The sequence below is a fragment of the Aulonocara sp. 'chitande type north' Nkhata Bay genome, linkage group LG22, assembly GCF_057382095.1.
Source record: "Aulonocara sp. 'chitande type north' Nkhata Bay isolate Kocher_YH1m ecotype deep benthic linkage group LG22, A_spYH_male_GT1.1, whole genome shotgun sequence".
Taxonomy (NCBI): Eukaryota; Metazoa; Chordata; class Actinopteri; order Cichliformes; family Cichlidae; genus Aulonocara; species Aulonocara sp. 'chitande type north' Nkhata Bay.
The window spans coordinates 19,458,740-19,484,399 of NC_141364.1; the positions used below are offsets into that span (position 1 = coordinate 19,458,740).

Sequence of the window (25,660 nt, forward strand, 5' to 3'; positions counted from 1 at the left end):
GTGTGTGCGAGAGAGAGAGTGAGAGAGTGAGAGGCAATGTAAACGTATGTCTGTAAATGCACAAAAGTGTGCATTTGTGTATACGATATTCGTCGTGCCTGTCTCCCTCGCTGTGCACTGCCATGTGTAAAGCCGGAAACACTGCTACATTAGGCTCAGCATAAGCCATTAAGGCATTTTTCTCTTGTCAGTCACCCTAACACCAAGATATTATTAACAAGTAAAGTCTTGTATCTAACTGCTTAAAAAGTCAAGATTTACAGTCAGACATGTTTCATGCAAGGTGTGGATGGCAATTATTTTAGTACAGCAAAGGTAATTTTTCCCTTATTTACACCGTAGGTAAAACATTTTCACCATGGCAGCATTACCAAAACCAGCCAGTCTTTCTGCTATCACATGGTATTTTTAATTTGTTTCAGTAAATATACAAACCATCAACTGTGTGCAACACATTCACGTAAACTAAAGGTAAACTCAAGGTAAACTCAAGGACAAAAGATAACTGGCACTTAGAATACAGGAATTTGTTTTTATTTATAATCTTAATGGCAGGACCAAAATTGGTACCAAATACTATTTTGAAAGAAAAAAATCTTTCCTGACAAGGTTTGTTTAGCTACAGCGCTGTGCCACAAAGTGACAGTGTTAAGGTTTAAAAGAAGGGCGCAGGAGGGGTTCTATAAGGCCACACCTGGTGCTGCTATTACAGCACACACACACACCTTTATTTCTCTCTGTTGTCCCTTTCTCTGGTTCCACCTGTTCCATGGTCCACTGGATGACTGTGAATCCTATTAGGGGACACCCTTCAGCACCCCAGCCCCTCCCCAGCTTCACTACCTGGCACTAATCCATCAGAGGGGCAGTCAGGCTGTGCGCCACCCCTCCACCACCCATCCCTGATTCCTGCCAGTGCCCAGTGCTGCAGCAGAAGCCCCAGCTGGGGGACCGCCAAAGCTTGGTCGTTATCAGATGACGGATAGCTTCATATCAGGTGGGTAAAGTGCGCTAGCATTGGAGAGGGCCATCTGGCTGATGATTTGGGGGAAGTTGGGAAGTCGAGTCTGCAAGTGAGGTATAGCAAGGCAGGTGATGATGATAGATGGGGCTGAGAGCATAACCGCCAATCACGGTGTTCTTTGGTAGCCATACATGTGTAGATGAAACAGTTTTAATACTAAGACCATGCAGGCATGAATAGTAGCACTGTAGTACTATTTATATTGTGTACAAATTTGTTCTTTCTTCTCTCCTTTCATTGCACTGACTGCTGCTGTCATGCAGTGTCAACATTTCAGAAGTTTGATGAATGTAAGCACAGCAGAAGTGTTATTTAGTAAGACAGTACAAGAATAGGAAGTGTGATGAGGACACTGACACATCAGCTGCTGATGAAGGCCTTATTGCTTCAGCTTTAGCATCAGTCTTGGATAGTCATCTTCTATGATGATTAAAAATACATTAAAAAGATATTTATTCACAAATATCATTGCTAGGCTCTGTTCTGACTGTACTCAAAATCTTTGCGGTTGTCCACACTGATATCTGCAAAATGGATTTGCATGTCCAGATGCACCAAGTCTGTGTGGGTTGCTGTATTAATGATATAGAGATCAGTGAAAACAGCTATAGTGGTAAAACGGTTTTCCAGAGGTCCTTCCATCGTTTCCTCTACAGAAGCTGCTGTTCTCCATGCTGTTCCTCCACACTGCTGCTAGCAGCAGCTTTGATTCTTCTAAGGACTTTATGGTTTTGTTGTGTATTACATTTCAGGTGGTTTTCAGTCTTTTTTTTTTTTTCCAGAAAAAAAAAATTGAATGGCTGCAGATTTGTGATGTTGTAACTGCTGGTGTGTCCAACAGCCAATGAGGTAACCATAAAAGCAGCTTAAGAATTACAGGGGTCAGCGTTCAGAGATGTAAAAATGCATGTATAGCATTTTTAGAAATTACTTTTATGTAACTGAAAACTATGAGTACGCTGTTATCTTTTGTATAATTTAGCTCTGCATGTCCATTAACTATTAATGCATATTTTTTTGAGTTATGGTGCCCATAAAATTTTAAGGATAGGTATCTAGGTTTTTTTTGGCTATACAAGAGAACTTTTCATATGAGATGTGTTGTAAAGTTGTCATTGAGCGCATTTGCAGTTGTTAAAACACGGTCCTGTCCTGGCAAATTAATCCACTCCATCATCCCAAGAGTAAAATCCAGTCTAAACTTTCAGAGGTTTTGCTCGCTTAAAAAAAAAAGCAGACATTCTGTCAGACCCACTGATGAGGAAAGCAACAGAACATTTCTCGCATCTTGTCTCTAGTCTTAGTTGTCAAGTCTTCTTTTTTCTTTCTACAACCAGAGGGAACACAGAAGTGACAAGAAAAGGAGGAGATAGATGCAAAGACAGAGAACGTGTGGTGGCAAACAAGCAGGGAGATGTAATCTTTTCACATGCTCAGATCAAGTGCACTTGGAAAACAATAGAAACTCAAAGGATTGTTAGCCCAGGCAGAAGTATGTATCTGCCATTTTGGGCACTGATGCACACAAAGACAATACAGTGATGCTAGCAGGATAACTAAAGGCAATTTAAAGTCCAATAGGCACTCACCAATTAAGACTTAAAAACTGAGCATACACATACACAAAATTTCAACCAATTATCACTTCGGAACAAAGCAGACTTCAGCCTACTCAGTGTGATCTGTGTCAACCATCAAACAAATTCGAGAAGGGGGAAAAAATATCAACTGACACAGGAGCAGGAGAGGCACTCTTCATGCTTCCTTCTCATCTATTGTGTCTATGTGCACTGTCTTGGTTGACTCCAAGGGAGTTGAGGGCTAGGAGGCTAATAGGCTGGTGGCAAGCAACTTATAGGCATCTGGGGTTCTGGTTAGCGGGTAGTTGGCTAATGTGATGACTCAGGAGTTAGACCAGGCAGAAAACTAGTCAACCGCAGTAAAGTAGTTTTTAAGAATCTCTCATTTCCAGCCTTTACCACAGCTGACTAGTGTCCTGCCTGCCCTAACTCCTGAGTCATCACATCAGATTGTGACCAAGTCTGCAAGGCTCACATAGATTCTCAGATAAGGCTTGAAGGATGTTTCCTGCAAAGTACTGTGGGAGCAGTTTCTTTGTACTCCATCCTAGAGGCCCCTTTACAATCACCATAAATAAACCCAAGGGCACATGACAACTCAAAAATGTCTTTAAATAATGATTCTGCTCAGTCCACAACTGGCCACAATATACCGATACACTGTCACACACTGTGTGAGACGTCCCTGCTTTTTTATCTTTTCGCTACTATCCATTTCTTCCTTAGAGATAAAGATTGTCCTTTAATATAGCATGACACAATGATGTGTCAGTATCTGCTGTGTGATTTGAAAGTTACTGCCTTGAATGTCTGCATGCTGTCAGGATATTTAAACAGTCTCCCATAGAAGTTAGAGGCACTCATTTACAGTCGCATGAAAGAAAGTGGGGTTGTCAGTTTTCGCCTACTTAATTCTTCTCCTTGCTATGAGCCAGAAGGCGGGTAGAATTCCATAATACCCAAGTGAGTGTGTAAGATGCCTCTCTAGACAGCGTACCTGCATAAGATGCTGCACTGCAGCTGATATACCATTATGCAGCTCTCTCTTTATTCCTCCCTCTCACAATGCACTTCCATCTCTATCAAAGGAGAGATCAGATTTTGTTTGTTGGTTAAATTTAATTTAGCGTTTTCCAGTTACATTTTCAGTTGCAAAATAATGTGCATGCCATGTGTTAAGGTTCATATCTAAGTATTTGAATGTTTTGCTAAAGAAAAAATAACTCTGTGTGTGTTGATAAAAATGTGAGCAGCATCTAAATGATGGAATGAAGGAGTCATGCAATATGTCAGTAATATTTCAGGTTAAGCAAAATATCCCCAAATATTTTAGATATTAATTTTGAGGCAGTTAACAAAACGCCTGACTCTTTTAATGTGCACATTCCAACCAATTAAACTCGCGAGGGCATTCAACAAAAGCCATGTTCTTTTTTTCCTTGACAAGTTTGCACTCCCTGCCTCCATCAATGCCACAAATTCATCAAATATTCACACGATGCTGAATCACTTGAGGACAACTCTAAAAGTTACTGTTACCTTGGACGTGACTCTACAACAGAATTTACTTGCTCGCGAACCCATTATTTCTCCTGTAAAAGAATTGTTCACGACAATCCAATCTGCAGAGGAATTTTGCTATTCATAAAAGAACACAAATTAAATCTCTCTTAGTCTCCCAGTCTGATCGATGTTGTGTGAGTGATTACAGTACAAGTGTTGTGCAAAACTGGACTGGAGTCTGTTTGCATGTGTTGTTAACAACACAAGAAACTATATTGATCATTTCACTTACTTTGGATTACATTTGATGAACACATTGACATAGATTTGTAGGTTTAAAGTTAAGGACTGTAGTTTACATTATATAAACCATGGCTACAGCTTTTAAATGCACACAAGTCGTAATGCTAATTATTGCTATTGTCAAACCAATGATCAATGTTAGGTAAAAATTTTGGAAGGCTGTATGAATTTTAACTGAAACTACACGAGAAGAAAACTGACCAACATTATACTGAGCTGATTATCTCAAGATTCACTGTCAGTCCAAGACTGACTTGACAGCAAACCTCCGATATCTGTCCATTTTATGCTCCTTATCAGGTCTCCAGATCATGAGGGTAGCAATTTAATCAGAGATACCCAGAAGTCACTCTCCCCGGACACCTCCTCCAGCTTTTCTAGTGGGACACTGAGGTATTTCCAACCTAATATTATCTCTCCTGAGCTTCCTGGTTAACCCCAGGACATCCTTCTAGTTGAACATGCCCAAAACATCTCACCTATAGGAGAAAGCCACCTCCGCTGACTGCTTTTAGTGTGAAGAGGTAGCAGCTCTACTCCAGGTGCTTCCCAGATGATGGAGGTCCTCACGCTATCTCTAAGGGACAGCCCAGATATTCTTCAGAGAAAGCTCATTCCCCATGTGTCCATCTAGTACAGGTGCTATACCAATCCATTTGTCATTCTACTGCGCTGTAGTTCTCCCTCCATCAAGAAATAGCCCCAAAATACTTGAACTCCCTCAGTTGGAGCAGCAACTCATTCTCAACCTGCAGCGGGCACAACACCCTTTCCCAATTGAATGTGGCATGTTGTATAGAGCACTTTGAGTACTCCGGGAGAGTAGAGCACGCTACATAAGAATCTGTCCATTTGCCGTTCACCCCACCTGTCAGACTGAGTTCGTCCTGTTATTTAAATGGAAAATGAAGCTGAAAGATAACTGTTTCTGACTCAGTAGAGAATTGTGCAGGGTGCATCATAGAGGCAAAACATGACGCAACAGAATCAAATAAAACAGAGAATGCTGTGGAATAGCAGTTCCACTGGAAACTACCCAGACGTGCATGTGAAGATGCCCTTGATGGGGAGATTGTTGAATTTTAAAGGGCCCCTCTACCAGAGCCTTTGCTTACCTGGACCTGAGTGGATGTTTTGTGTTTTGTGCGTATTATTGATATTTACATATATGTGTGTGTGTGTGGGGGGGGGGGGGGGGGGGGGGTGCTTGCGATTTGTGTGTTTATTAAGCAAAGCCATGTTCTCAGGAGAATTCTTGCTTTTCACATAATTTAAGCACATCCTTAACAAGCAATCCCATTATATAACCTTATGGTATAAAAGGCCCTCACCCTGTTTATCTTAATGATCCAAATAAGTCTAAATAAGTCAGCTACTTTCTTTTAATTTGTTGTCTTCCTTTTATCCTCTTGCCTTTGTCAGCAGCTATGTTAATGATGTTGACGGTGGCCTGCTTGGCTTCAGGCGTTGTTGATCAAATGCCAGTTAATAAATGGGATTTGAATAGCACTTGTTTACTGTCAACTCTCAGCTTATATCTGCTTCATTCTGTCTTTGTCCCCACCTATATGTGTGTGAGTGTGTTTGTTTGTAAGAGTTTGTGGGTGTGTGTGTGACTGTGTTACAGGTGGCCGCCCAGTAGGTGGGAAAATGCAGGAAGTCTGCTTGTCTGTGTCCACATGTATCAGACGCAGCATGTTTTTCCCTTTCAAAGGCGAGGTATCCTGTGTGTGTATGTGTGTGCGTGCATGTGTGTTTATGTATGTCGCCGATCACGTTGGGCGGCTGACTTCCAGGAACCCCTGCAGCAAAAACAGGCACTGTGTGTTTCCTGCTCTCGCACACCATTATCACAGGACACACACACACACGCATACACGGATCATTGCCCTATTCTCTTTTCCCTTGCAGGTTTCCTCAACGCCTATCCTTGTGCCTCCGGCTGTCAAGATGTTTCACTGTGATTGTCATGAGAGAACTTGCTCTCTGGGAGCAAACTAGAGAACACAAATAGGCGAGGAGTGACAGCATCCTCACAGCTCTGCCACTTTTTCTGACCACATTAGGTTGCTCACCTCGAGTGGGCACCTTTCTTCTGCACCTATTCTGACCTTTGGTGTATCTTATTCAGCTATGCGCTCACAACAGAACCTCCTTCCGTCATCGTGACTTACGTCTCATTTTCTTTTCCTGTCTCATTATCATTCAATATCACTTCCTTACCTTTCCATTCCTCACCTTCAGCATATCTATTCGCACATCCTATCACTCGTCTTGGCCCATTGCCTTTGTCAGAAGCTTGCAAAAGGACCTAGATGCAAAAATGTAAGTACAGCACGAGTGCTAGTGACACTATCTGTCGATATTGCCTTTGAGAACACAACCCACTCCTGAGACGGTGCAGATGAGAAGTGAGAGATGAGAGTAAGAAGAGAGAAAAAAGTGAGAAAGAGAAAAACTCAAAGAAAAACTATTGCAAACGATTGCCGTTAATGGCATCATTTTTACCACACAGTGATTGCATTGAGGAATTCACAAGCTTCACATTAACAATTCGCTAAATGCTTTACATTCAGCACACAACTGACAAATGTAGTAAGTTATGATGATGCTCCAAAATCCAGATGATCCAAAATGGCCAATGATTTCAACCTAAATCAGAATGTGACACAACACAACATTACACTGTCACGTCATAGCACACTGTCCTCCAATTAAGTGATGCATAGAAGAGGACTACAAGTGTACAAAAACTGCAGAATAAAATAAAACACAATGGAAATGATTACAACAGAATGCTTTATGAGATGTTGTGAACAGGCAATGGTGCATGACTTGTTCAACCGTGCAGTTCAAGTCGCCCGGTTGTTATCACCGAGTTGTAAACGTAGCTTCTGCTCTGTACTTTCGCTGGCTCTGCGGGTGAGATGATTTCCAGATGGTCCCGGGAAAGTGTTTGCCTTAGGTTACTGCAGGCCAGCCAGCTTGTGCCTTTTTCAGCTGAGAGAAAGATGGAGGTGCAGTGTGTGTGTGTGTGTGTGTGTGTGTGTGTGAAAGAGAGACAGAGAGAACGAGAGAGAGAGAGTGTACATAAAGTGGAGACATGGCTCACACAGCTCTACTTTTTTTTTTTGGCTTCAGACATCCACACAATAGTAAACCAGGTCCTCGAGCACCCAGCTGGCTGGATTTGGTCCATGACACTCAACTGTGTGTGTAAGTGGTTCAGTGGTCAAAGGGCTCCCCAGACTAAAAAACAAAAAACTAGATCATTTATTTAGAAGATAAGAAGAATGAATGCATGTTTCTATCCCCTACTGTTAATTGCATTTTGATACCTCGCTGTGTGCCCTTTCAGCAGAAGAGGGCTCAGTGATGACTCAGTTAAAGGAGCACCTGCCAAACCTCCAACAAGCAAAAACAATGCAGAAAAATATGGTATTTACTTTGTGCATAAATTCATGAGAGCTCTCCTCATTGGTCGAAACATAGCTAGAGTTTTAATGTGGAAGTTTCTGTCACTGTTTAAGTAAAAAATCCTTTTCCCTGTCAGACCTGTGGAACTATATTTAGTAGCATTAGAGAACATTTTCCACGTCAATATAACAAGATTTTTGGTTTTTTTGAGATTCTGACATTTTCACTTGGGTAACATTTTACATGCAAATTGAAAATACAAATTCAAAGTATTTTCAGCATGGTATCCTAACAAAAACTCGGAATTTTAAGCACTTGGATGACGCCTCAGGGATATATTTTTAAAAGAGTAGCCTACACTGGACCGACTTACCCTTTAACTGAACTATGAAAGCTAATCGTGACTGCAATGGCTAATGATGCTGTTGAATATACATGTACTGGCATGTAAATTACGGCAGACTTGGAAAATCACCTACCTATCCAGTAATGACTAAAGGACTTTAGAAAGGAGTTTTAGGGGCTACCTCGCTTCAAGTGAAAATCCTTTAATGCCACAGACACTAAAGAAAACACTTCTGACCGGAAACTGCGTTTTCCAACCTGTTTAGGGCACACAGATGCTGGCTGCTGCCCAGTCGCCCCCACCTCCTCCTCCTCTTGCTCCCCTCCTCAGCAGCGCTTCAGTCCCGCCCATCGCCACCTGGCTCTGCTGCGCACCGCCGACTGGAGGCAGAGTGTCGCTACTCCTCTTCCCCACGCCAACGGAGAAGCAGAACACAAGGAGCCCGAGTCCGAGGGTGTGTGGATGATTTTTTTCTCACATATAAAAACTGATTTTTTTTCCGGAATCGAAACTGACGCTTAAGGGATTTCGGAGGAAAGTAAGAAGACGGGTTTAAAAAAAGAAGAAGAAGAAGAACTCAGACAGGGTGCCCCTGCGCAGTACAGCATCCTCCCTCTGCATCTGTTTCTCATCTCTCCTCCTTTGCCTCTGCGCTTTTTACAAGATTCCCGATTCTCCCACACTGCATATCCCCAGTGACTGATCACTTATTGCAAGCCGAGAGGTGCCCTTTTTCTTTCTTTTGTCGGAGTTTGAACCACATTTCTGAGCTGCTGGGAGTATACCACCAGAGCCCCTGAAAGCTGGCTGGACTGTAGTTTTCGTCTTCCCGATACAGGCGGATCATCGAGGGGACCTTGCGCGGAGTCAAAAGGACTGGAAATTATTTAGCCCTCTCACATCGACGTGCCGCATGGTGGGAATTTCTGCCTCTTTTCAGTGTAAGTGTTCTCTCTATTAATAATAATGTTAATATTTCCCAATTCACGCCTTATTGGAGTGTTTTGTGACTTCGTATGCACACGTGTGCGCCCGAATTACGAAATATATCACAAAATACTCAACACACCTAACTGAGATTTTGTTTTATTTCTACTTTGATATATATTTATATATTAATGTAAATTAAGCAGACTGCGCTGCAGTCCAAACCCCCCTAAAAATTATAATACAATAAATACATAATCGCCAGGGAGTGCATTTCTTTTTTGTTAGAGAAATGTTTTTATTGCCCGAGATTATGTGCAGATCTGTTTCACATAGAAACGGTGCGTTTGTTTTGTGCATAATCGTGTTTCATTCTAATGGGAGAAAAAGACCGAGCAATCAGCGCTGATGTGTCTCACATTACATTTATCGCTCAAAAAATTAGAGAAAGTGAAAATACTCCGGCTATTGCCTGCTAATTATCTAGAAATGTAATTAATGAAGACAGTTGGCTTTCTAGTTTGTTTAACCAGCATGCTGCTGTCTTAATAAAAAAAAAAAACAGCTCCCAGTTCAAGAGCTTGTGCCCAAGATGCGCAGCTGTTCTGGGGCAACAGGCAACTTAAGTTTACGGACCAAGTCTCGTCATCACCTTCGTTTCAGGTGGAGCAATCTTCACATTAAGTGTTGATCTTCGAAAGACATTACATAACGTCTTGGGAGTTTAAAAAATAAAAAGTCACAATTTTTATTATTCTCACTGCAGAAACGGAGACGAATATTACAAATATTTCCTGCAAGTAGTCAACAATAATCCTACTACTGACTACTTTATGTTTTTTGGGGGGGGAGGGGGGGTTGTTTGTTTTACTTTTGCGTGAGGATTTTGAACTCAGCCTGAGCCTCTCAGTTCTGTTCAGTGTAGAGCTGCTTCTTCTAATCTTTGCCTGGGAGTCCTAGAAAGCATTTCTAGAGACTTTGCATTTCAGACTTTGAATTTGAAGTACAAAAAAAAGAAAAAAGAAAAAAAAGGAAACATCATCCGGAGCGCTGACACAACTCTCAAACGCATCTTCTCAAACCCATGTGAAGTTTCCTTCTCCACCCGCTGCGACTTTGTCATCATCACATAACCGAAAATCTCCAAAAACGGAAAACGGATTCCTCCCCCCCCCCCCCCCCCCCTTTTTTTTTTTTTTTTTTTAATGGAGTGGCATAGGGTTGAAATTAAAGGCTTTGGGCTATATTTACTCCAGTGGGAATCTTTTCCCCCGACTGGGAAAAGAACAGACATGCGGGTTAGGGAGGGAGGCTGCTATGGCACAACATGCTGTCGATGCCCGACTGTTCTCACGGCTCAGATTAGAGAGAGAGGAAAATATCTTCTGGAAAACCATAGGGCTTTGGACATTTTTTAGGCATACCAAATGCTCCCCACACAGCATCGTACACATTTGTAGACGTCCAAGAGAGCGCTTGTTAAGTCCTGTCAAAGGCATGAAACAGAGCAGAGGTGGCTTTAGATGAGCTAAATAAGGGCGACCGGGTACAGAATGAGCAAGAGACACTGATATATACTGATCAACAAGAAAACAAAGTATGGCAGCAGTTTAAAAATGCTCCTCTCAAAGAGATATTTTATTGGGATATCATGATGCAGGTGTATCCTGTGTCTGTGAGTCTTTTAAGTCATTGAAATGAAGATTCAGGATTATTTTTCATTCTGTCTTTCTTTCTTTTAAATCCCTGTTTAGTCTAATAATTTACTGCAGTGGCGATGCCAGGTGATGTGGTTGTTCTGGCTGTCATTTATTATGCCATCAGTTGTTTGTTTCCCATCCTTTTAACACTGGGACTTCCATTAAAGTAGTGACTTGACTGAAAAGACCATTACCTGGAGTGTGTGTGTTTACAGAGATAAAGAGGGGGGGAGGGGGGGGGGTAAATGAAAGGTAAACAAAGCTGCTGATGAGGGGAGAGTAAATGATAAGTGCTGTTTGCAGGTTATCTCTGCATTTGTGTGTGCGCGCACGTGATTGGACATGTGTGAGTGCGTGCTGCATGTGTGTGCACTGTATAAACAGGCTTGTATTAACGATAGCTGCTAAGTCTCTGCGGTCCATGCTCCCCAGCATTGCACTTCCAGGGGCCATCTGCCCAGCCACCAGCCTGCCTCACACCTGTTCTCCCTCCTCCTCCTTCCTTCCTTCCTCCTCCTCCTTCTCCTCCTCCCAGCTCTTGGGCTATAGGGTCAAATGCATCAGACCGCTGCTCACACACATGGACGGCCTTGCAAAAAATGATGGCAGCCATTTTATTCTCGCCTTCACACACAGCCAGAGAATCACACGTAGACGTACCTCTGGTTGGCAGATTGAACAAGTGATGCTGAGAAAGGCTGTGTGTGTCACATGCACACTTTCACAATGTGGCATAGATATCGTACACACACACACACATATGCACACACACTCTTTGGTTTCACTGTTTCCCCTGTTTTTTCATGTTAAGCGCTGGTAATAGCTTCCTAGCAATTTATACTGCATATTTAAATCACAGCAACAAACAATGAAGTACTGCTTTTAGAAAGAGAGAGAGAGAGATTTTTTTCATGTCTCGCACAGAGTTACACTGAGACTCCAGTGCTGCGATGTAGTTACAAAGCACTTCTTTTAAGTGTGTCACACAGACGTTTGGATGCAGTCCAGGTTTGCTATACGGTGAATAAGTGATGATGACTCAACACAGTTCATATGCTGACTGTCTCAGGTTTAATACAATCCACTTCAAAAGCAGCGCAACCCGGATCACCTGTAATTTTTTCGGCATTCTCAATTGGCTCTATCAGAGCCAGATTCTAGTATACAGAACTTAACACAAGCTCCCTCGTTTGTATACAGCCTACAGTATATGCTCTAAATTATGTATGCTCTCAAAGATTTTTGGTTGTTTGTTTATTGTATAATTCAGTGCTTAGAATAAGTGGGCTTTCCTGGCGCTACTACTACTTGGGATTTTCACATAACTGCTGTGTCAATCTAGAAGGTCTGTTCTTATCTAACTCCACGAACAACATAAAAACTTTACAGTATTCGTCATTCTTTTCACTGGGTTTTGGTGCACATTTACCACAGCTGCCGTTACTGCAGAAATGTGTATAAAGATCGAGATGGTGGAGCCTTGGACACAGATTGGAACTGAAGCAATGCAGTCAGGGGGCAACTATCAGCTGCCGAACCAGATACTAAAATCAGTGTTGCATGCACTCCTTTAAGATGTATAGATCTCTTCTGATTATTCAGAGCTGTCTGTTATCAAGTCCCAGAGTGAATTATAGTGTGCGTGCACGTGCATGGGCATGCACATACGCATGAATGCTTTTGGAGATCGATAACCCCATTGATGGTTATAAGTGAGAGGGCAGTTCTCCTCACTGCTTATTGAATTTCATCGCCCATGAAAGAGCAGCGGTGGTATAAAAAGGACTTGCAGGTAGGTGTGTTTGTGTGTGTGTGCGTGTGTGTCCGTTTGCATTGTATACGCGGCGCTTGTGTGTCCACACTCTCTTGTGCTTACAGAAGCAAGAGGTCTTTGTTTTATTGTAGCTGTGAGATGGCCTTTACAGGGTCTGATTTAATGTCAAAGTGAACGGTGAGCGCCACAAACTGATTTTATTGGCCTTGTTCGTGTTTTTACTCTGGATAACATAAGACTTATAGGTCAAGTGAAGAAGAGGCCGACAGGGAAGGGCCTCACAGTTCATAATTTTTCATGGAGGATTTTTACCTTTCTAGCATTTTTTTTTATTATTATTTTAACTTACTTTTTCACTTAGCCAGAACTGATAATAGATTGGTTCCAGAGCAAATCTAAAAGCAGCCGTGTCATGGGAGATGTAGTTTTTTCATATGTTTAGGGTAAATGGTTAGCTGTATCTATTGCACTCAGGTTTCTGGGGCTTAAAGTACACACTCAAAATAGACACATCCAGGACAATATAAACCCACACACTGTCACACATGCAGAGCGCTTCCTCAGTCCTCTGTATACAGATGCGGATTGAGTTGCTAATTAACTCTACTTTCTCTAACTGTATCGCTCACAGACAGACCTCCACACAAACAAATGCACACATATAGAACCTCTCTCTTAGGCTTCTTGTCATGATGTCTGTCCCCTTGCTCTCGCTCCCTCTCCCTTGCTCTCTCTCTCTCTTTCTCTTCCACTGTTTATTTTCCTGCCTCCATCTGGAGTCGGCTGATATTGTAATCGCCCTAATGCACATTGCCTTCCCTTCTCTCTCTCGCTCTCTCTCTCTCAGTCACACACACACACACACACACACACACACACACACACACACACACACACACACACACACACACACACACACACACTTACTCAACACACATACATACAATGTGCCATCCTGACTAGCCCCTTTTCTTATTTCAAAAGATAAGCAACTGGATGTGAGTGTGTGTGTGCAGGTGTCTATACAGTATGTCCAATGAATACAAAAGGACATACCCACGACTGTGTTTCCCCCTACACTCTGCAAAAGGTAATGATATTGAATAGGCGCTTCTTAGTGATGTGGAGCAGCGATAAAGTGACCAAGTGAAGATGTTACCCTTTATCTCTCACCTTCTCAATATTCACCTGTCGCCCAATTTACATTTAAAGATTAAACAGAGGACCTGGTGGGCTGGGGGTGGTTTATGTCTTCTGTAAAGATTCATCTGAAAAGGAACAGAGTGTACTGTATGTAAGAGAGTCTGAACTGCCATCTCTAAGCTTTTCTTCATGATTCAGCAGAGGTTTGAGATGCTATTCGGTGGGAATGTCTACAAGCACAAACAGACACACACACACACACACAAACGCTCGCACAAATCCCGAGGACACACAGAGAGGTTTGATTGATGGGAAGTATGAGCTGTGAAGCTGTGCGATTAGGAGCCTTTTTTCTCCCCAGTTCACGAGAGGACAATTGCTGAAGAATGGACCAGTTTGCTTTGCTACCAGTCCATAAAACCTGACCATAAAAGTCGTTTTTTTGTGTATGTGTGCGTGTGTGTGTGTGTGTGTATTAGAGAAAAGAGAGAGAGAGGCGGTGGAGTGGGCCCAGACAGACAGCGCTTAAAACAAACAAACAGGCAGGCAGAAAATCAGACAAATTGACAAAGAGAGACACAAAGAAAGAGGAAGTAGATAACAAAGAGAGTGAGAAACATCATCTCACCCCTGTCACGCTTTAGCGGTTTTTATCACCTAAACTGAGGTTGCTTCCTCTGTAAAAACTTCACATTGTTAACGCTGACCTAAATGAACCCGTGAGAATAATTCTCTCTTTTTTCCTTTTCTTTTTTTGTTTTACGAAAAGGGACTTATGTAATTTACGATCACCACCTCGGCTTATCAGCTTGGATATTTGATTTACAGCTCGGTTCACTCTCATTAATTTTGATGTATGGATTTGGACAGTACATTTTATGAAAAGGGCAGCCGCTAGATTGGAGCCCTGGCTTGGTAAAAAGGAGTGTAATTAAGATCAGCAGACAGGGAGAGAGAGAGAAAGAGAGAAGTGTAGATCAATAGATGCAGACAGTGGACCCTCTGTTTTTTTCCCTCCGAGTATTGACGTGCTCAGTCAATTACATCTAGAGAGTAGAAGAGAGAAGAAGAGATGGGGATGTGGGAGGCTGTGTGTTCAAAAATGCATGTTAGCAGACAGGAGCGTGCGCGTTGTATATTGCGGTGGTCTACTCTGGTATTTGTATACAAGCGGAGGTTCAAACAGCTAGCACCAATCTACACTGTGTTTCTTTAATATTCATAATGAAATAGAATCGGCACCGGCAGAGCAATCACGTGCACGGCTGGTTTTTTGGACGTCCAGTCGCTGCCAGCCTTTTATGTCCCATGGGCAGACACAACTAAATCATTGTTTCCTCCCCTTGCTGGTTAAAATCACACCACTACAGCCAAATAATGAGGCCCTTTTCTTTTGTGCTTGAATTTGACTTGCATGATGGGTATTGTAGGAAGAGAGGGCTTCCAGCTGTTGTCAGTTAGTGTCACAGACAAACAGGGAGATGGGACAATGGGACGACGGCCGGTCGCTCCATCTGATTGTCTTGTTGTCAAACCAACAGCAGGTGCCTCAAATGATAAACGCAGAGTGTCAATTATTTCAAGGGAGGGCCATTTTAGAAATTGGTTCAAAGAGAAAGAGGGAGAGTGGCAGAAGGGACAGTGGGGGTAACATAAAAAAATGGAAGGAGCTGGTCCATTTTCTCCAAATGGGGCCAAGTAAAAAGCCCCATTTTGTTTAACTTCTAGTGCGTCCCGTCCATCCTGTCCATAAAATTTCAGTCCCTATACATGACCGCTCACTGCAGTCTAACCTTAAATGGCCCGAATCATTGCTTCATTGCTAGCTGCCGTGCTTGTTTGAACAGAAACAGAACAAAACCACAGTCGGTTTTATCTTTAAAAAAAGAAAAGTATATTTAATGGCAGTTGTGTCCACCCAAAAATTGAGAATTACACTTACAGGCTTCAACCTCACTGCTGTTTCTCTCAAAAGGGATAAAAAGTCTCTGAAAATGGAGAAAGCTCTCGCAGTTCAGTCAGACTGGGAGATTAGTTGTGAGGCTGTAGCTGTGTATCGATGAACAGATAGAGATCTGTAGAGCTCCCTCTCCTCACAAGTGTCCATGTGAATGTGTGTGTGTTTTTATATCTGCCTACAGTATAAAAACATATATCTTTTTGTCTGGCTTGCTCGCTGTCTGTAGTGTCATCTGATATACATCCATGACCCCAGCTGCTCTTATGGATTTGCGATTGACAGCCCTTTAATCAAGGCATCTGTTCCTCCCCTCTGTCGTACTCTAACCATATGGACGTGCCATCCTCAGCTGCGCATTTCATACTAGCAATAGACGATGGGTCTCCATGGTAACCGAACTCCGCTTTTAGAAATGGGATATGAATGATATGTTTTTGGGCCTCACATGTGCAGGGATGTACACACATGCGTCTATATTGCAATGTACCTTGACATTTATAGTGTTTCATATCGAGTTAGTCTGCATGATTGTGGACCCCATCCCGCGGCACTCTCTGAAGTTTTATGACTCCAACAGTATGCAGACGTGTTTGCCTTCTCTACATGATAGAGCCATTTGTGGAAGAATCCAAGCTTCTTTTTTTTTTCCAAGACTTAAACAGCTCCAGATTGCGGCAAAACTTTTTAGTCCTGGTAACACTGAGAGCAGCACAGCACAGGAGGGAGAAAGGCTCTCACGGAGCAATGAAAATCCAAGATAGAGAGAGAGCATAAATCCATCTCCTTATGTAAGGTACCTTATTTATTTATTTTTTTTTTTTTGCAGATGTTTCAAGATGTTTGGCTCAAGTGTTGGTAATTTTTTACCCATCTGTCTTCTCTCCTCCCCCTATGTCTCTTTATCAACATCTGGTTTTCGGTGAGGCAGGGAAACAAGTATCCTTTATAAGCCAAGGGTTCCCAGTTCCCCCTCTGCTTGTGCTATTAACTTAACCTCAACTACTGCTCTCTCTCTCTGTGCACACATATTCACATATGCTAACCATTAGAAAGTCATACCATTCAGAAAATGTAATAACTTTCAGTTAGAGGCGGAGATAAAGTATTTTAGCTTTTTTTTTTTTTTTTGTTCGCTCTTCACTTTTTCCATAGCTGCAAAGAATTCGAGGCTCTGGGTTTTTTTATGCCTCCCCTGAGGGAGGACAAATTACTGCCTAGATGTTAGTTTGAGGATGCTTTAGTGAGTGGAAAGCCCCTTCCCCTTAAGCATTTGGGTTGCACCCCTGGGTCTCCATCTGCACCTCTTCTACGCATTTATGAGTGACGAGCATAAAGCTGCTACTCAGGGTGATAGCATCAGAGATGCACTGCATCGTTTCACTTTGTAGGAATTTTATTTGAGCATGGATGCACACAAACATTTTGCCAGACACTTTAGCAGTGCAACAAAAGTACGATCTTAATTTCCTGTTTCCTCTTTGGCAGCATTAAATTGTCCACATAATAATTCACAGCTGTGCAGGGATCATGTACTGGAGTGCAGCTGCAACTTTATATTTGCTAATGTAGCTATCTCACACATAGGACTGAACTACACATATGTAAAAAAAAAAATTAAAAATACACAGGTGTGCGCTTGCTAAATTGGTCTCTCATAAACTCAGACAGTGAGTGGCTGAATATGCAAACAAAGACAAAGCTCAGCACCATATGGCAGGGTTGTCAATCTAAAGTGAAGGCATGCAGAGCTCTCTTTGTGTTTGTTAGGTGGTCTACAAGTTTCTTGGTGTGCGTTTGATGTGATGAGTGATATTTTTAGCGTTATGTGGCATGCCATATTAACAGGCAGCCAGACACGCACACACACACAAACACATTCGTTCGCTGCCATTCCTCGTCAGAATGAACACAACATACACGCACCATCCTTTCCCACCACATACCCTTGTCCTATTTCTCGTCATTTAGTCACTTAACAAAAGCATGCTGAGCTCATTGTTACTGCCAATTATGTTCTATTAAATCAGTGTTGTTCTTGTAACACAACACCGTCTCATAAAATTTCATGAAGTGAACATTTATACTAAAATACGGCATCAAATGCATTTTAAGACCACAGCATGCAACATTTTTACCACTTCGTCAAAATGAAAGGCGTCTCAAACTGTTAAGAAAGTAGAGCTTTGGTTATTGCCAGCCATATGTAACAAAAGAGTGTAGACAATGAAGACAAGCAACCAAGTAGTGGAGTTAAAAACTACGCGCAGCAGAACCGGAGACAATCTGCATCTGTTTCTATATTTAGATAAAACACGACTCTTTGTATTTGCCACTTTGCCCCAGGCTACATGATGCAGCGACACAAAAGCATGTACACACACATGACAGATGCCCCGAACTGCTAAAGACGCTAATGCATTAGTCGTGCACCGCCCCGGGCTTTTGCCTGGCAGGGCAATGACAAGCCCAAGTCACCAGCTGATCAAGGGTAAGGGACACACGCAGCACACATGTACGTTCATCCTGATCCCATCATAAAAAAAGGATTACATTTCTACCTAAATGTAGCCAACATGTTTTAATAATTCAGTGCAACTCCTTAACACTTATTTCGTTGCTTTCTGTCTTTGACGATCTGTTCTGTATTTGATACTTGATATGGTGTTAATTTAAGTGGTTTTGATTCGAATGAACGAAGATGTTCACAGTCTGTCTGATCCAACCAACGTGTAACAAAACATAATAATAGTGTGTTGAAATGATTTTTGATCCTGGTTTTGGTTGCTTTTTATGTCTTGCAGACATCTGTTTGCTTGGCGCACTGAGTGTGTGTGTGTGTTTGTGTGTGTGTGTTTGCCTGTTTGTGTGTGTTATTTGGGTCGGGTAGTATCTTCATGGGGAATTGATTGCAAAGGATTAGAGTGTGATTACAAAAAGGGTGGGGAGCAGAGGCAGATACTGGGGTGCGAGAAAGGTGAACGGTGACAAGTGCAGCAAGGTGAAATGGGGAGAGGCAGTAGGGGAAAAATTAGATATCCATCATTTGAGGATGTAAGGTGCAGACAGTGGAAGTGTCTTTTCTAGAATAAAAATATCTACTATTTTGCTCTCTTTTGTCTAACATAGAGACAGATATATTCAAGAAATAATTATTTGAGATGAAATATTCAAAACACAGGGGCTTGGCTAATTATTGTAGACTAAATGCATTTGTTTAGGGCACGTTTCATCGGATTTGAGGCATCAGGGATAGAATAGCTGTGTTTTAGATTTTTAAAGAACACATTATTAGATGGTGAGAGTGAAGTTTTTGTGTTTGCAGATCTGATGTCACCTTGTTTGCCTGTGCCAGCTCGAGAACAAGAGTCTGAAAACAGAAAGTGGGAAGCAGAGATGAGCTAGTAGGACATAGCCGTGAGTTACTTTAAACTGCTAAAGGGCCAAAGCCAGAAGCCACAGAGTCAAGCAACCGTGAGAGACGGAGGCAGTGACAGACAAAGGACAGAGAGAAATGACTCATATACAATGTTGAATAACATTTATGAGTTTCAAATTGCTTAGCTCGGATACAAGCTTCTGCTTTTAGACCTTGAGCTGCTGTCTCGTTTTTTTCTTCTTCCTCTTTTAGACAGCCAGTAATGCTAAACTGCATTTGGGGAAAAATAACACATGAAATCATTCAAGCTATATTTAACCAGCCCCTGTCAAGGAGTTCACACAGCAAGCGTTTACCACAACTGCATGTGAGCACCAGTATATACTACACACATATATATATCTGCCCTACTGTAATTGAGAATTATAGTACAAGGGGGGATTGTGAGGTTAGGCGAAAATACTGCATGGTATGTGGATGTGGATGGAAGCTTGTAAAATGTGACATTCCCTGCAGCTAAGAGTACTTAGCTGAGACTGCTTTATTTCACGATAAAGAATAGTTGGTTGTGTGTGCGTGTTTTTTTGTATATAACAAGAACAAAGACAAAACTGCTCTTGTGTGTGTGTGCGTGTATGCTTCGTGAGGAAAGCAATTTTGAATTTATTGCTTCGTCTCATTTGAAATGTGTGCTTTCATTCCCGCGCGGCAAATTAAATCAGAATCTGGAATATGAATATGACAGTGTAAGAAAATTCATGAATCCACCAATACCATAAAATAGCCCCTGTACTAAAGGAAAATTGATATGGTATTAATTTCCCCATGAAAGGATACACTGGTGTATACGTGACACACAGACCTGAAACAGAAGCGATCTATTTCCTTTCACCACATATCACACGGGTAATGCATGCGCGGCACAGACGGATTTAGAAGCAGAAATACGTGTAGGTTATACATTCGTGTAACGGCGTGTGGCGTCGACATCCCTCTACCCCCTAAAAACCATCAGTCAGATGACGCTGAGAGGTTTAGATTTAGGACAGTCTGTCTTTGTCTCTATCTCTCTCTAGTGTCTGAGAACAGAAGTTATGGCACACTTGTGCAAGAGGAAGCAGCAAGGACACAGTGTTTTATTTTGCCAGCCAAGCCCAGTGACTCTAGTTCACAAGTTGCAAAGGAAAAAAAAAAAAAAGATTTCATACTTATTTAAAAAAAAAAATTTCAATTCAGCTTTAGCAAAATTGCTTTTGGTGTCTGTAATCATCATTGGCAATAAAGCAGCCCCTCCTAAGCACGACTTCCAAAGCCAAAGTCGGCTTTCTGTGCAAAAATATATTCAGCATATATTTTTTAAGTTCAGCAGCAGCTGTATCTATCCTGCATTTCTGGCCTGTTTCTTTTTTCTCTGTTTCCTTTTTGGTTCCTGCCATTGTCTCTTTATTCTTCAGTCTTCTTTCACTCCGGTGATGACAGCCACCTATGAAATGCTAAAAAAACACTTTAGTACAATCTTTCTTTTTCTTTTCACTGCACGTGTATATATGTGTGTGCGCGTGTCCTTTGACAGTTGAGAGAGCATATCTGCTCCACTTGTTGTCATGGAAACAGTGGGCGCCATGTGCATGTGTCTGTGTTTTATTGAAGAGCACCCCCACCACCTCTAGCCCCCCTCCCAAAACAGAACTGGGAGCAGGTACACATCACGACCTGCTTCTCACTCTTATGTAATTTACTTCTTCCAGTTTGTCCCCAGGGTTAATTCCCATCATTAGGTTCAGAGACCAATGCTCCTCTGGACTGACTCACTGTTTGGGGCTCCAGGCAGTTTAAGAAAGCCAGATAGGACACGTCACTTGCCAGGGTGGGTGCCAGGTCCAAAAGCCACTGATCCCATCGCCATTCTCCAATCCTGCTTCCCTCTTATATCAACCACTCCCCCATGCACCTTGCATCCCACTGTTGCTGTCCCAGCATTAATTACCTGTAAACAAGCTTTAACTTCCTTAGAGAGAAGAGTAGCAGTGTGTGTGTGTGTGTGTGTGTGTGTGTGTGTGTGTGTGCGCGCGTGCGCGCGCGTTTGTGTTATTTTTGTATGGGAGCAAGGCATTTATCTGAACAGCTCTACTTTCTTTCACACAGACACAAACATTGTCCCCTTTACACACATCCTGACCCCAACCAACCATCCCCACCCTTTCCCTTGCTGCTTGGGTTTGCATCCTTAAGGCTTACACACACACACACACACACACACACACACACACACACACACACACACACACACACACACAACCACCTCCTCTTCTCCCTCCCAGGTTTCTTCTGGTTCCTGACCAGCAGGGCTATCTCTGGATGGCCGGAGGTTCCTCTCATTCTGCTGGCCCATTGTGTGGCGAGCTGGGCTGGGCTCTGGGCCCCAGAGGCCGGGAGGGGAGCCAGGAATGGCCTGGTTCCTGTTTCTGTACTAGTTAAAGGAACTGTGGCACCATTTCCATTAGTCCCACATAACGGCTATGAAGCTGATTTTAGGGCTATTTTTGTAGAAACAGTCACATCCATGCAAGTTGTTTTCCTCGTTTTGGGGGAACTGTGGCTTTGATAAGGGGAATTGGGTAGCTTAATTGGATGCCTTGGGTGTTAAAATGACTTAATAACACAATTTGTTCCACAGCTGTTGCAGGACAAATCTGTGTTTTACATGTGCAAAATGCAGCCCTCAAAATGGATGGTTTTCCTCTTGAGCAGGATTTAGTGGGAGAGACACAAATAGGCAGCGATGATATATAAATCTCGCGCTGGCAGATATTTTTTTTGTTTTTAAAAAGACACCACATTTGAAATATTTCTTTATGATTTATTTTGTTTGTTTTGCATAATTAAATCAGCAAACCTCTAAACCGATGCCTTAAAAATTTGAATTCCTTGCAACAATAACAGACACAGAGAGTTGTATTTTAAAGGATAATTTGTTACCTTTGGCCCGACGCTGATTTAATCAGCAATGTCTGACCAGAGGCAGTGATCCTCGAAGAAGCCTCAAAAAGTCCTTCTCCTTTCCCCACCTGTGTATGTGGCTTAGTTGACTGCACACTGTCACTACACACACTATTAATCACACACACACACAGAGGCGTGCACACACAAACATGACCATCATGCCTAGTGGCAGCTCTCACTATGAGCAGTCCTCTCTGTGCTTGGCTCACTGTGGTGTGTTGCATGGAGTGCTACACTAGCTAGTGCACTCGGTTAATTATGACTGCCAAGCCGGGCTGTCACAATGATTCACTATGGAAAGACGTAAAGGGGGAGGAAGAGGGGGAGGAGAGGGTTGGCAGGTGTACAGATGTATCGTTAGCGCCACCTAGTGATACAGGGCGAATGAAAAGCAGCTCTTGCTGAAGAAAGACTCGAAGGAGGCTCGGTTTTGACAAACTGTTTGTCATTCTGTCTGTATTGCTATGCATTTTTCTTTCCCCTTGTTTTCTCGCTATCATCTATTCTTTTCAAGCGTCCCCTTTTTCACTTTGCTCTCCTCTTCTCTTCCCTTCCCGTCTTCTGTATTGCTCCTCAATCTTTCAGCACCCTGGCACTCCCTTTTCTTGCCTGCTTGTTTCTTATTTTTTCTCCCTGTCACCACTCCTCTTGCCGATGTCAGTTGTGGTGTCTTGTGTTCTGTTGCGACAAATCAAGTGCTCCATTCATCTCCTGTCATCCGTGCTACAGAGAACTGTAAATGTGCACTCTCTCCCCTCCTCTGTCTCCTCTCCACTTTATCATCGCCAAGCAGATCAGATTGGAACTGGGCCAAGTCACTCAGTGGAGGATAAATAGAAGGTGGCTGGGTGTGAGGATATATAGGACTGGTGGAGGTTACCCTAGCTGGAATTAAATGCCATTGTGTTTATATGGTTTGTTTGCTATAGGTCCTTGAGACACAGTGGTAAATGCATTAAGACTGCGGATTCCTGAGCCTATGTTTGCGGTGCTCTAGAAATCAAGCATCGGTGCAAAGCAACATCAGATCAGGTGTCAGTAATCTGGAGCTATTTTGTGCCTTCAGGTGAGAAAACAAAATTGGTTTGTGCACAACCATTAACAACTCTTTCGACAGTTAAGCAAGTGGTTTGGAAACGAGCAGTCGAGATTGGAAGAATTCAGCAACCCATCCACCCACACACACACACACACACAGGGCCGCACACATGCATGCACCCACTGAAAAAAAGTCATTTGTTCTACCTCATTAGCATGTATTGTGGTGAGCGGGCGTAACACACTGAAAGGTGAAATGGGTCCGCCATGAATAGCACACCAGTCGGCAGAGGAGAGGGGAGGAAAAGGAGGGTGGAGGAGAATGGTGGGTGTGGAGGGCGGGGTGGGTTGAGGAGGGGGGGAGTGTCCAGATGGCTGGGGACCTGCCGCACACACAGGGAGCCTCTTGCTCGCTTTTTTTTTTCCGCCCCTCTGCTGATTGCACCTTTTCGACTACACTCACTTTCACTCGCTCTCTTTTTGCAGTTCGCTTGCCTTTTTCTCACTTCCATCAACACACAGGCACACAAAGGCCAAGGCCATATGTAACCTCCCTTCCTCCAGAGTTGCTGCTCAGATGCAGCCGTCGTGCTCGCGCGTGCACGCGGACGCACACATCAAATATTCTCAGAGGTAATGTGTGTCCAGGAGGCAGAGAGCAGTTGAGTGCAGCCCAGTGGAGCGCCTGCTGTGGCCAACTGCACCTCTATACAAGCTGGTCGCCTTCTTTCCTTTTCTCCGCCTTCTTGTCTCTTTTAACCACCTCCTCCTGCATCCTCTACATCAATTTTTCTGGCTTCCACCTTGTCATTCGACCTTTGTTTTTCTTCAGGCGTCTCTTTATTCCTGCTTTTCTCTTCTCCTCTCAAATGGGGTGACGCGTGTATGCCGATATACGCTTAATTAAAGATATACACTCGAGTTTGTTAGATAACACTAAGTGTTCACCTTAAAGTGTGACACATTTTGGAGAGATTTCACATATCCTCTCTCTTCAGTCTGATGACTGTGGTATGACTATGTTTGATGTGCAGCATTGAAACTGTTTCTGGCGAGTTACATCAGATTGCACTAAAGCTGAGGCCATCTTTGGTCGGTTTGCGAGAGGAAGAGAACTGACGTTTGCCCTGATGTTCCCTTTCCCTTTCTTTCTGTATTATGTAGCACTGCCAGAATATCTGTTCATTTATCTTCCCATCTGTGTGTGTCTGCGTATCAGTGTGCCAGTCTGTCACTGTCTCTTTCTCTCATCCTTCTCCTCTTGATTCTCCCCCCGCAGCCACCCCACCCTCTCTCTCCCCTTCTCTCCTCTACACTTTTGACTCTTTGCCTGTGTCTCTCTCAGACTATGTGTTCCCTCTGTGTCTGGTAGAGGATCACTAATAGTCTCCACTGGGGTGTAAACTGTGTGAGGTTCTGTGTATTCTGTAGCCTGTGCAGACACACACACACACAGGCACTCCTCACATGGAGACAGCACACAAGCAGGGGTTAGTGTGCAGGGAAGACAGAAAAGGGTGTAGCAGAATGGAGGCAGAACTGTCTAGCTTATTGGTGATGGTGTACAAACATAACCATGCATTGCTCTCTGCGACTAGCTAACTCTGTTCTCTCACGCACATATCACCCTGTGCCATTAAACATGCTGACGCTGAGTGGCCAGAAGCTGTCCCGTGGGACTTTGCTTTGTATGTGTCTGTGAGAGAAAGAGATTATTTTCTGTGTGTCTCACTCCATCAACTCCGCCATTCAAGTGCACCTCATTGACTTATCATTGAGTTGGCCCTCCAAAGCCCCATTGAGTTTACCAAGTCTTCCACAAAAAAAGTCACTTCAGTTCCTTCCAATAGAACCCCTCATCACACACACATACACACACCCTTCACCCACAAAATGATATACACAGGATGGCTCCACCCCACACAAAACAGCTTTGACGCTCCATTGAAATCTCCTTAGCAAAACGGTTTCTCCTCATCAGTATTGTGTGACTATTCAGTGCGTTAATGCGCCCGTATTAAGAAAGCCTTTTATTTGCCTGTTTTGAATTTAAGCACATATATTAACCCATATATAGAGAATGAGTCCTTATTAGCCTGCGTGGGGGAGGTGTCAGGAGGTTGCAGGAGGACACAGAAAGAAGGCTATACAGTACAGTATATGCAAGCTTACTTAAAGCCACAGTATTGACTTGTTTAATTCTTGAATGAAATAAGCCCCTGATGCTCATTCACAGACACACTCACACGCAGAGGGAGTAATTTAACTCAGCACGGTTTGTATCCCAGTTTGCGGTGCTGGTGCCACTGATGTATGTGTGTCTTTATTTTATTTGTTTTTTTTTTTTTTTACAAAAGTGTTCAAATGGCAGGGGATGCCATTATAACAAACTGGTCAGATTATGGGTATTACAAACATAGACCAATGCAAACAACCATCAGTGTCTGTCTGCAGGGTTTTGCAAAGCTTTTGTTGCAGTCAGCTGGATTATGCGTTTTGGCAAGCCTCTCGACAAAGTAGTTGTTTGGTTGCCTACGTCGGCTGCTGTTGTTACCTGCTTTTGTTG

The 25,660-nt window shown here is 42.9% G+C and overlaps 1 protein-coding gene across 5 annotated transcripts in view; it reads left to right on the top strand.

Moving 5' to 3' along the window:
• The first annotated feature begins 886 nt into the window (after positions 1–886).
• The window catches only part of runx1t1 (RUNX1 partner transcriptional co-repressor 1), a 64,433-nt gene continuing 39,659 nt past the window's right edge, over positions 887–25,660 (top strand). For 4 of the 5 annotated variants that reach the window (XM_086279913.1, XM_086279918.1, XM_086279917.1 and 1 more), the window contains exon 1: positions 8,593–9,114. In XM_086279913.1, coding sequence (XP_086136039.1) covers positions 9,087–9,114 — 28 coding nt within the window. In that variant the 5' untranslated portion in view covers positions 8,593–9,086. Of the gene's footprint in view, positions 998–8,592; positions 9,115–25,660 lie in introns of those variants that run through there. The other variant, XM_086279916.1, reaches the window with a different exon arrangement.